Source organism: Perca flavescens, chromosome 18, assembly GCF_004354835.1.
Source record: "Perca flavescens isolate YP-PL-M2 chromosome 18, PFLA_1.0, whole genome shotgun sequence".
NCBI classification, from domain to species: domain Eukaryota; kingdom Metazoa; phylum Chordata; class Actinopteri; order Perciformes; family Percidae; genus Perca; species Perca flavescens.
This window is the reverse complement of record NC_041348.1, coordinates 25425762-25438313: the sequence shown is the minus strand read 5'-3', so window position 1 is coordinate 25438313 and position 12552 is coordinate 25425762. Positions and strand designations below refer to the sequence as shown.

General features: G+C 38.5%; 1 protein-coding gene across 3 annotated transcripts in view; it reads left to right on the top strand.

Moving 5' to 3' along the window:
• Nucleotides 1-12552, top strand: part of scara5 (scavenger receptor class A, member 5 (putative)) — a 78330-nt gene that overhangs the window by 47755 nt on the left and 18023 nt on the right. For all 3 annotated transcript variants that reach the window (XM_028605382.1, XM_028605383.1, XM_028605384.1), the window contains 3 exons: nt 1477-1557; nt 4738-4845; nt 10178-10243. In XM_028605382.1, the coding sequence (XP_028461183.1) occupies nt 1477-1557; nt 4738-4845; nt 10178-10243 (255 nt within the window). The remainder of the gene's footprint in view (nt 1-1476; nt 1558-4737; nt 4846-10177; nt 10244-12552) is intronic.

Genomic DNA, 12552 nt, shown 5'->3' with positions numbered 1-12552 from the left:
TAACAAATACAAATGTAATGATGGCCTTTTCACAGTCCTGCGCTCAGCAGTTAAGTGTGTCCAGTTGTGAATTTGCTCAAGGCGGCAGGAGGTATAGATCTGTATCTCAAAGTCGGTCAGCAGCTTCTCGGCATCAGAAACTTGCAAATTAGGAACATTAGAGGCTCTGAAGGTTGAGAACCGCTGGACATGTGCTCGACAATAATTTCTAAGCATTCCCACAAGCTGTGTTGTGGTCCACCTTGCTAAACATGTGGTTCCCATTGTGGCCAGGCCTCTTTCTCTCTCTCTCTTACTTTCTCTGTATGTGTTTATCTCTCTTGCCCTCTTTCAGTCACTATTTGGCTATTATTCACTCACTCTCTCCAAGTACAACAATTTTTTGGGATTGAATCCTTAGACCAGTTGTAAGACCAAGTTTGGCCCACATTTTTGCAGTCCTGTGAGTGTGTGTGTGTGTGAGGGGGGGGTAACTATAATGAATAATGAATATGACTAGGGCTTCCTAACATTGATAAAATCATTATGTGCAGGAATTAAAGACTCACATGTTGCTCTCTGAAACAAGTTTGGGTCCCGTGTGTTAACTTTTAAAGTGATAATGTTCACAATTTCTGCCTGTCTTGATTATGGCAACAAGCTTCTATTCATCTCCAGGATAAGTACAGAGTTATTACTTAAAAGTAAATGGATTTAAAACATATATATGCAGACATTTTTACTAACACTGTACACTGTTTCAACTTCAAATTGACTTGAATTACATGCTGCAACTAGAAGGGCACTTGGAAAGCGCAGACCTCTGCCAAGGCATGCTCTATCTCACAAATTGAATACAGTGTGAGTTTTCCCAGTCGGGACTCGGGAACTAATTTTTCCAATTAATCGGACACCACATGAATGCAGCACAAACGCACTGTCTCGCAACGTTGCAGTACTAAACGAAAATAAGAAAGAAAAAAAGAAACCATGCATCTTCCCCGTGATTCGTATCTGCTCCAAAATGTAATGGGTTCTTCCTTGGCCCATGGTATACCCTTCCACCAAGTTTCATGAAAGTCGAGCCAGTAGTTTTTCCACAACCCTGCTAAAAGACAAACAAACCCACAACCAAACCGAACAGAAAACATAACTTTCTTGGCAGAGGTAAATGGTAAAGCTGGATTCATGTGTTTGCATCAAGTATCTTTTCTTCTATTATTGAGAAGTAGAAGCTTACACAGCTTTTCTCCAAAAAGCTGTGTTTTTTGTATAATCTACAATCTCCCCCAGCATCTGAGACCAACAGTTTGCCATTTCATCACCACTTTAGTACATTTGATCGTCCCATATGAATTCAGGATAGTGTAGGGAGTTCAGGACTTGAAAACTATCTACCATCAATGACACATTTTGCATTAGTATTTGCCTTGTTTGCACAGTATCACTAATGCATTATGTCATCAATTGTGACCATAATTGTGTTTCTTCCTGCAGGTCCTCCCGGGCCAAAGGGAGAGAAGGGTGATACTGGACCACTTGGGCCCCCTGGGATTCCTGGGTTGACAGGCTTGAGAGGTGGGTACAACCAGACTACCGTTCATCTGTAATTGAATTGCATAAAAATGGCCAAATAGTTCGAGATTTTGGTAAAAATACTCTTGCGCGCTTTCAAGCAGAGAAAAGATCAATATCAATCCCATGTCTGTGGCCTGAATGGCGAATACCACATAACCACTGGTCCCTTGTGGCGTGTCACCTGCCTACCTTTCTCTCCCCTCGTTTCCCATCTCCATACTCTGATAAATTTAAATGACATTGTTTCAAACTTCTGTGCCAACCACTGCAAACAGATCCTCCTCCTGTGGTAAATGCTGTGATAGTACGGCTTTGGAAGTCTCTTACTTTAATCTTTGTAATACATGTAAGAAGCATAAGATCAAGAATTTCTGTGTTCAAACTATTTCTGATGTAATGAATGCACCGCCTGAGATGCACAAACACAGTCTCAAGTGTCATATGTCTTGAGTTTGTCGATGGTTTTACAAGTCCATAGTCATAAAATGTACTTGCCCTATAAATGTCCAATGTAAACACCCAGTTTTGACAAGGCTTTTTTTTATGCAAGAGGATTTAGGTTTGAGTGGCATGAAAGGAGAAAATGTAGCTACCTTTGACGCTAAACAGACTTTGGCTGGTGTTATTACCTCTGCTTTTGTGATTACATTCAGGTGCATTAATAATGCAGTGAGCACGGAGAATAAAAAAAACTCATATAAATCCCCTTAAGAAAACAAAGCCCCAGACTTTGGATGGGGATTTATTTTCAGACTGGTTGTGGAAGGGTCCAGTGGGATGGGTCATCTATCTTTGTCTTGTAGGTAATTCCACCAAAAACCACAACATTAACACTTTAACATTTTTTATCGATACAGTAGGATAACAACAACAACAATGAATCCAGATGTTTTTGGACCCTTTCCAGCTTGGTACCTCTTGAATCATCACCCCTCAGCTCCTCCCCTGTCAACACCCATCTCACATTCCCTGGCCGATGAACTGCAGCTCTCACATGACATTTCCAAGAAGCATTATCTCCCTGCTGAATGTAAAAACCCCTCACGGCTGCTATAGTTCCAGGAAAAAGTGAATAAAAAGAATGTCTAACTGGAGAGAAGGACAAAAAAAGGCTTGTTTAATAGTTAGCATGAAAACAAGGCAGACTGAATGGTATAAGGAACCGAGTGGACTGAGGACCTATACTAGTGATTTAAGAGAAGGAAAGAGCGCATTTCCTTTTAATATCACCAATTTAAAATGCACGTATCTTAGAAGTGATTCACTGTCTGTGATTGTGTACATATTATAGAACAGCTGTTGTTAAAGTACTGAGGAAAGTTGTGGTGATGTGTAAATATAGAGGACCATTTAATGATGCAGTGTGTTATGTTTCATCAATTAATTTAGGATATGTGTTGTATCAAGTGAGATGTCATCAGCGGAGGTTACACTTCAAATCAACAATATTTAATAAAAATTGCTGTAGTGAAGGATCATAACAACGTTACATAACAGAACAGGATATATAGAGGCTTGAAGCATTCATTATGCTAATTAATGGCATTAGACAAATGTTATTTTCAGATTTCTTCTCCTTCTGATGGTTCTTTTTGATGATAAAAACTACCCATGCTATTAAGAGGTCTACATACTCTGTTTGTAAAGCTGCACATGTACTTCTGTTACTCCATTTGCATTGAAGCCAAAGGAATCTATCATCACGTCCAGGCTCTAAACATCCTTTTGAACTTGTTGAACGATTGCATTGGACTGTCCTGCAGAACACAAAGACCTCAACCGCTTCTGCCCTCTTTCCAGAATATGATTGATTACATTTTCCCTACGGGTTTTTGTGAGGAGGGAGTTATTGACCCTTTGCATCACTGAGATAGAAAACCACAGAAAGCATGACATCATCCATCAGTTTATTTCGCGTCTCTGTCTCTCTGTAATTTCATTCAGATTGCTTTGTAGTGACAACAGTGTAATCAGAGCATATCGAAGTACAGCGACATTTGACAAAGACTGCACTCCATACCTCCACAGTGCAATCAATAACTCATTACCACATTAATTTTGAGACGTTTGAGTGTGCTTACTGTCAACAAAAGTGTTCATTGTTTGCCACAGGGTAGGACTTTGCAGGAAATCTGAATTGGATTGTTTAATGAAACAAAACAAAGGATAGCGCTATTCTTCCAGCGTCAGCAAGCATTCAGAGATATTAGGTGTTTGGCAGATGGTGGTAGAAGTGAAAGAACCAGATTGAAATCATACCTTCTATACATTGTGTCAAGGCAGAGAGGGAGGGCAGGAAGCCTTTAAAAACAGTTTTACAGTCTGCTTGCAGTGATTTGAAAGTTAAAGTTAACCTGAATCAGTTATTAATGATTGTTAAAGCTTTAGTGTGTAACTTTTTGATATTAATGAACGTCCGTTACATTCAAGCCGTTGGCAAATGAGTTGCTACGAAGCTAATTAAGACCATCAGCTCCACACAACTCTCTCTGTATTTCTCAGTATGGCTATGTTCAGAAGATTGTGTCGTCCGGTGACTTTCCCGCGCAGAAACTCGAGTGAAGATAATTCCCGGTGTTTGGTACTTCTACTGAAGAGTCCATCATGTTTTTTAATCCTCCGTGTCCTCCTTGGCTACTAGCAACTGCGTGGAGGAGGGGTGGGGGTGCGTGCGCGATCCCAGGAGGCTTGCATCATGTAGACGTGCCGACAGTGTTGTTGTCATTACTTAGAATTCCTCATGGAGGCGACAGAAACTACGCACTATAACTTTAAGACAAAGTCCTCATTATATTGATTTCTGATTTGGCACCACAGCAACTGCTCTAAGTCATGGATTGGATTTGTTGGATGCTTTCCTCTTTAAGTGCTAATTAGAAGTGAGTTTAGAAAATTGTTTTTTTAGTGAAACTAATCAGAACCAGCTCCAGCGGTTATTCTAAAACTGCCAGGAAACAAAGATGAGATTGAGATTTTAACTTTAACCTCTTAAAGTCTAACTCCGATCATCTCTGCACTAAACGAAATGTATTAAATCACTTCAAATTATTTACAATTAAAGTAGGTAAAGGCCACAATAGTTGCTTGCATAGTTGCGGCATAGTTATGCCTGCAGCATACTATGGCCACATTACCTATTAGATGGTTATTAATCACTGATTGTATGCGTTTATGTTTCAGGGCTTACAGGAGAAAAAGGGATGCAGGGCAACCGGGGAATTAAAGGGTCTGTCGGGGTCAGCGGTTTTCAGGGAGAAAAAGGAGACATTGGACCTGCTGGTCCCAGAGGTATGTATTTTATTTCTCATATTAATCAAAGCATGTTTTATATAGTCATACATATTGCTTATCTACCTGTTGAAGCAAATAACAGTTGATTTTATTTGAGCAAACCTATGGAAGCACGAGAACATACAGCACATATTAAATATTATAATCATAGTTAGAACTGTAACAATTCCAAATTTTGCTTTACAATTAATTGTCTCAGAAATAATTGCGATTAAGGATATAATTGTCTCTTTCAGTCAAATTTATAAACATTTATTTATTTATTACTTTTTCAAACAAATTCAAGTTTTGAATGAAATCCAGGATAAATCTTTTGATTATATAATCACTGTCATGTGACCCAGATAATGTAAAAACACAAGTACACAGCCTATAAAGTTAACCACGCCTCTTTATTATCATAAAAAAAAATTCTAACTGTATCCCCCTTGTCATTTTTGTTGCTATGAACGTGTAGCCTATAGGGTCAAGTGCCAACAACTAGCATAGCTTTAGCTCAACAGTCTGACCATATACTTATATAATAAAAATGTGGCATATCTAAACAAAATCAACAATGACCATCAACAGCTATACCCTTTAGCACCTTGGCTAATGTTAGCAATTAATTGCGGTTAAACAAAGAAACGTTGATTATGTAAAATAATTGACAATTAGACAATTATGTAATAACTGTTACAGGCCTAATCATAGTATGATGTAATAATCACAATGCTGTTTACTTTATGGGGTAACAGTAGTAGTCACATTAAAGTGAGTCATTTACTCACCCAACAGTTCATCATTCACATGTCAGTAGAAAAAGCTTGTTACTCCCAGCAGTCTTGTACAACTCGCAGCTGAATCTTGTCAGCGCCTTCACAGCTCAAATCATTTCAGACTTTTTAAGACGGCTGTTTGAAATGTTGACTTTTTTTTTTTTTACCAGAATAGAAAATTCCTCAGCACAACCAAATCTTTCACACATCCTCCATCACAAACAGGTGGCACTTGTTTTTCTTTTTAAATTCAGCTATGGAAGCTATAATAGCTTAACTATCCATATCTTCCCTTATTTATTTCACAGAAACTGCTGTCTGTGCTGATTATGAGTCCATGCAAGAAAACATTTTACCACATAATAATCATGACAAAAAAACACATGTAAAATGATCAATACATCTTTCTAGGCACCATGAACGCTTCAAAATGAAGAGTAAAAAGGGACTTGAGCACACTGATTGACTTGCAGCCTTTAATTGTGCAAACAAATGTTTCAAAACTGTCTTCAGTAAAAAACAAGTTAGTTAAAATGGACAAAGACATAAGGCAAATGCATATATAGTTCAGCATTGACTATAGATATTAAAATGAATAGCTATATTAGCTTTAAAATGGTCCATACAATTGTCATGTGTGATTCAAGAAACAGGCCTTAAATTAGTTCAAATCACATTATGAATTGATAAATCAGTCGGTAGATAGAGTCAAAAGGAGAAATAGTTGAATATTATTTTCCTACATAACATATTTAAATGCAGTGAACCATATGTTTTTTAGCAAGCCCAATGCATCTTTGAGAGTTATAGGCTAATAATTCTTATATATGATGCAAAATCCATTATGATCATTTAATAGCTGTGCAAGACAGCTGAAATACTATTTTGCATTGCACTGTATAAATATGTATTTCTTTGACATGAGCATTCAAGTTGACATGAGAACAAGATGCCAACTTTGGAATAAAATATTTTGAACACTCAAAAACTTGATGACCTAGTGCTACAATTTTTGTCTTTCTCTCTGCCTTTCCTTCCATCAACTCATCCACTCATCCATCCATTCATCCATTTCTCCACACAAGTCTCTATCTGCATTGAGCCCCCGGCGTGTTGATGTTTCCACTCGGGTATCACCAGCTGGACAGTGCCAACGATAACAAAACACACTTAGACACACACAGAGTGCTGTTGGGGAAAACATAGCCATGACAAATATGATAAGGCGCTGTAGTCTTTTTCGTGCCAGCATGTCATTGTGTAGGCATGTGTGTTCGGCCAACAGCTGTTACTGATCAGAGTTGGGTTTGGCTGACCTGTCCGGTGTCCCTGTGTTGGCCAGTAGCTCTCAAAACCTTGGACCAGTCGGATCTGTTGTCTCTTGTGTGAGCGCATGTGCTTGGCTGTTATGGCTCAACACTCTGCACCAGACTCCACTCTAGTTTTGGTGTATTTTTATATCGATGGATGTACCTTTTGCTGCTACATTATAACTGCCCTGCCTTTATAGGTGTACAGCTATGCAGCAGGCTTCCAATACATGTTGAAGACAGCACTGGAAGCAGTTGTGACAATGTGAAAACAGTTAAGAAAACAAGAACACAAGAAAAGATCAACCCTAAAGGCCCGGCCACACAACTTGTGTTTTCTAGCTCTTTACTGTAGTTATGCAGTATGCAGTATATAGTTCATCATAGCAAATCATGTTTTAATTTGGTGTAACACTGATTTGTTTGGAGTAAACAGAAGAAAACATGAAAAATTAGCTTGGGCAGCAACAGCCACCATGGCTGGATGAACAAACATGAAAAGAGTGTCCCCCACAAACAAACTCTGTTACTGGTGACATTGTTTGATTGAAAAGTCAATTGTGTAAAGAGGTCAAAACGCCACAGAAACAAGTGTTTTTCAAGAAATGTGGAGACGAGATGAAGAAACAAGGATCCTCGGGATGTTTGGCAGTCTACACTCTGGCAGTTTACAACAATGTCTGTCTGTGCTTCCACCCATCTGGGGTCTGGTTGTGGGTTTAACAAACCAGCGAAGGGTGAAGAGTTTGTAGACTTTCTGGTGTGAACGGAGCCTCAGCAGAAGGCAGTTGCTCAGCTGTGTGATACTGAAAGCTTATTAAAACACCGCTGGGCAGCTTCATGGTTTCTTTTCACAAATGAATAGTGGATAGACTCAGGGAGTGCATTAGGTGTTGGCTTTTTCTTTGGTTGTAAAGCACCACAGATCAGCTGAGTTAAACATCTCAAAAATATTGTCCGTCATTTCTTAGTGTTTAAAGCTGGATTCATTTTTCTCTTGGGGGAAGAAAAACTCCACAACAAGCTGACAGACACACACAGCCTAGAAATGTACTTTTCGCAGAGACATAATAGTTGTTGAGATATTTCACTCTGGACAAACTCGGTGGACTGACAGACCAACTTTCCCATCCATACAGTCGCTAACGTGGCTAAACCTGTTAATTAGTGAAGCTTTAAGTGCCTAAACTTCACACATTTACTCATTGCTGCCATTCAAGGCCACAAGCTTGCAACATTGTGCAATTTTAAGTGCATCTGCTGTCCTATTGAGGTTCAGCAGTAGCTTACCAGTGTGTTTGGGGTTTTATTGCACTGTTATTTAGTTGTTAAGGATGTGGTCAAGATGGAGGTGACACTGACAGCCGAGGCTCGTCACAGGCAGGGCGTGGTGTTAAATACGCTACCCAGACAGCAACACACACACATACAGTAACACATGGTAAGCGGGACAGGGTGCCACCTCGGCTGGCAGCTGCCCCTGTGGTCTTGGATGTGAAATAAAAAGTCAAATTAAAGGTGGGATAAATGCAGACTTAAAGCTGATCCTCTTATAGCTTCATGGCAAAAACAGACTTGTGGTTTCAAACCTCATGGCTGAGAAATTAGCAACAAATGGCGCTGAAACTGACTTCTGCTTTGGAGGTTATTCCCCAGGGTTTGGAATAGCATCATATTTTGAAATGAAAACAAATGAGAAAAAGTCGTATCCAAGCTGCTGATTGGAGGGAACTGTCGTGCGTAAATGTACCGTAGTTTTGCAGAAACCACAAATTAGGGGATTTTTTTTTTCTCACATTAATTGAGCGGTTTTGCTTTGTATTAACTTTTCCAACATGCAATGATCCGCACTGTAAAGAATACCTTGACACTGGTACCTTTATTCCAGTCCAAAAAAACAATCTATTTTCAATACTTCTTTCTGCTTCCTCTCTTCGACCTCAATCACAAAAACAACATTCAACCACAACTTTTAGAGGTAAATTAAGCACCGGAGGCAGGGTGGGTATCCTCTAATTTTTCACGTTATGCCTATAACACAAGGCAAGATTAAAGGGATGACTATTTTAAAGGCTTTTTGCTAAAAATATACAAAGAAATACAAAGGAGAGGAAATGGGTGTGACGGAGAGGAAAGGTTATAAAACTAAACCTGTCGATGGCCGAGCTGCTCTTGTGGGTTATTTCACATTTCTGCCCCGTTGTGTGCTATGTTGTGGTTGTCACTGTAGACTCTACACATAAGGATATGTTTGGGTTATGAGTGTCGGGTTGATGAATAGGTCTACCATTGTTGGTCTTTCATTAAAAACGGGATATTATTAGTGTAATTACTGCAGTGAAATTTGTTAGTGTTAGAACAACATCTGAGTGGAATCACTAAAAAACTCACATTTCTTGACTTTGACTTTGATATTCCAATGTTGATACTACTATTAAGAAATTGTAAGTGTGTTCTTGAGAATGATTATGTGAGCGTGCCTGGTTAGCTCACATGGTAGAGTGTGCACCCGTGTACAGAGGCTCAGTCCTCAACGCAGCGGCCACGTGTTCGGTTCCAACCTGTATCCCTTTGCTGCATGTCATTACCCCTCTCTCTCCCCTTTCAAATCTAAGCTGTCCTATCAAAAATAAAGGCCTAAATGCCACAAAAACAAAATCTTAAAAAAAAAAAGAATGATTATTTGATTTGATACTGTTATAGATAGATAACATAAACATTACACACTTGTCCAAATATTCATAAACCAAAAAGGAAGATAACCAAAACAAAAGACTCAGATTCAAACCAATATGGACCATGGACATGCAATGTGTAAATACATAAACAATTTAAGATTAGGCCTAAATAAAGTAAAACAAACAACAAATTATGAAATAGCATAAACCAGAAACAAGGTGTCACACATGAACTTGAAGCATAACACAAGAAAACGTGCTCCCACAAGTCCAATGAGATTGTGAGGAGTCTGGAAATAGTCTACGGAGTAAAGTTTAATGTTTGTCTAAGATTGAGTAAGAGTTATGTTTCACCAGTCAATCAATTACATTTTATTTAAAGTGTAAAATCACCATTAAATATGGTCACTTTACAATTAAAGGAACACATAAATAACAGACCGCAACAGAACAATTGAACAGCATTAAAGCACAAATAAACAATACAAAACCAGCAAGATAAGGGAATAAGTGAAAAAGTTCAGATTTTATTTCTGCTCACATAAAGATTGATTTTCACTTTGGTTTTCTGGTTTGTCCTCAGGTGACAGAGGAGAAAGAGGGTTGAAGGGGGAGAAGGGGGATCGAGGAGACAAAGGAGAGAAAACCGGTAAGAGCTGATGTATTGATTAACAGCATGAGAGTGTGAAGAAAGAAGTGACAGCATTCAGCCCACAACATTGAAATGGCCTTCTCACTGTGAACCACTATCGGCAGGATGACATATTTGTCTATGCCTTCCAAAATGATGGTTATAAAAAGTATTAATTTGCCAGCGCCATGGTTAGTAGCTTGGTTAAAGGAGCAGTTTTAAGGTACGGTTGCCTGTATCCACATCACACATTTCGCCACCCGCACCTCCTTGCTAAGAGGATTTGCGACGGTATAACGTCACGCAACTCCTGCCTTTTTGTTCCTTAGGGACAATAGTCAGATTTTTGCACCATAAGTGGTCCTTGTCAGGTAAACGTATACGTTTGTTTCAAAACTGTGAAGACTGGACCCGTGCTGTTGTTTTTATGGTGAAGACCGTACTCGCCTCAGCTGCTCATGAAGAGTCCTTTCTGGTTAACAATATTATTCCACCAGTTTGAACTAATAACAGGGTTCGTACACCTTTTCCAAGGTCAAATTCAAGCACTTTTCAAGCACTTTCAAGGTCCATTTTAAAGCTTTTTCCAGCACCTTACACCACCGTAAAATATATACCAATACATACTCAAAATTATTATTTTGTATTTTTGTCACATTAAAAGACATAATGCTATAAACAGCCAAAATTGTGTGGCAAGCCTCTTTTTCTCATTCTGACGTCTGAGCAATGGCTTTCTTGCTGCAACTCGACCTATCAAACCTGCAGCTCCAAGTCTTCTCTTTACAGTTGAAACTGAGCCGCCTATCACGCAAGCTGTTGACTCTCAGAAACTTGTCTTCTGATTCTGTTGGGTCTGCCAGACCTCTTCCTGTCAGAGTTTCCCCCAGTTTCTAAGTGCCTTTTGATGGTGAAGAATACTGTATTCACTGACACCTTGACTTTCGCAATTTCTCTGTAGGCAAGGCGAGGCAGCTTTATTTGTATAGCACATTTCAGCAACAGGGCAATTCAAAGTGCTTTACATAAAACATTAAAGAGCAGTTAGAAAACAATTTAAAACAATTTAAAAAACATTAAAAGACAAGAATAAAATTTACAGTGCAGTATAAGAATTTAAAGAACTGAGAGATAAAATACACAAATAAAAGTTACAGTGCAGTATAAGAAATTACTGTTATTTATTTTTCAATGTGATCGTCACAACAAGGTTAAGTTATTTTCTTCGGCAAACCTTTGTCAAAACCCAGAACGGACTCGCAGACCGTTTCTTAATAGTCAGGAAACATGCTAATAGTTTCGTAGACTATTCTTTATTTTGTTTTTAATTTAATAGTCCCGCAGACTATGTCTGTTCAATTGTAATTGTTTCGACTCTCGGCCTATCTTTTGTTAATATACTGTTATTTAGGAAAGACCAACATTCTTAAGTGTTATGATGGTCTGTCTCTTTTCCATTGTTAATTGCCTTTTTCCCGCCATTTTTATAGCAACACACTACTTTCTGCAGTACAATATTGTTCAAATAATGCTCACGAGGGTACAGTACCACAGTGTGTTCCAACAATACTTTTATACAAACAGAGGGAGTTGTAAGTAATCCAGACAAGTTGGAACACCTGTGGGAATTGGTAGCACCAACGTTCAAAGCTTGATCAACCTCCATTGCTGCAGAACAGCTTTATGTTGTTAACCCATCTCTTGTTCCCTGAAAAATGCCTTTTTGTAAAATACTGAAATGTACATTATTTTTCTTACTTTTTTTAACCTCAGGCAGTTCACCACTTACCTTTGTACCATTTCAAGCTATTCATTGGACTTCAACTGATAAAATTTCAATAAAAAAATAAATAAAAAAATTGGACTTTTGACCGGTAGTGTATATAAAAATAATAACATCCTGTCAGGCAGTTATTCTCAAGTGGTGGGTCGCGGACAGCTGGTCAATAAATAAATAAATAAATAAATAAATAATATTTAATGCACATCTGGTATTGGACTTGTCTTTTATTTTGAAAAAATATATATTTTGACAGACATACTTCAGAGCCGTGCAGCAGTCTAGCGCCATAGCCATGGTAACCATCATTTGATTAAAGTTCACTTTAAGTTTGTGTTGATATTCCGGAGATAAGGTGGCGAAGCGCAAATATGAGTATTTAATACGTGGATTTTCTTACATTGAGGATAAAAATGGACAGAACTGACAGGTTAGGTGAAAACATCTCGTTTTGTGGGCCTTTTCTTATATATTTAGTTCAGTTTTCATATTTTATTCACTTGTATACATGCATTTGTTGTGGTCCTCCACAGTTTCTTACTAATGT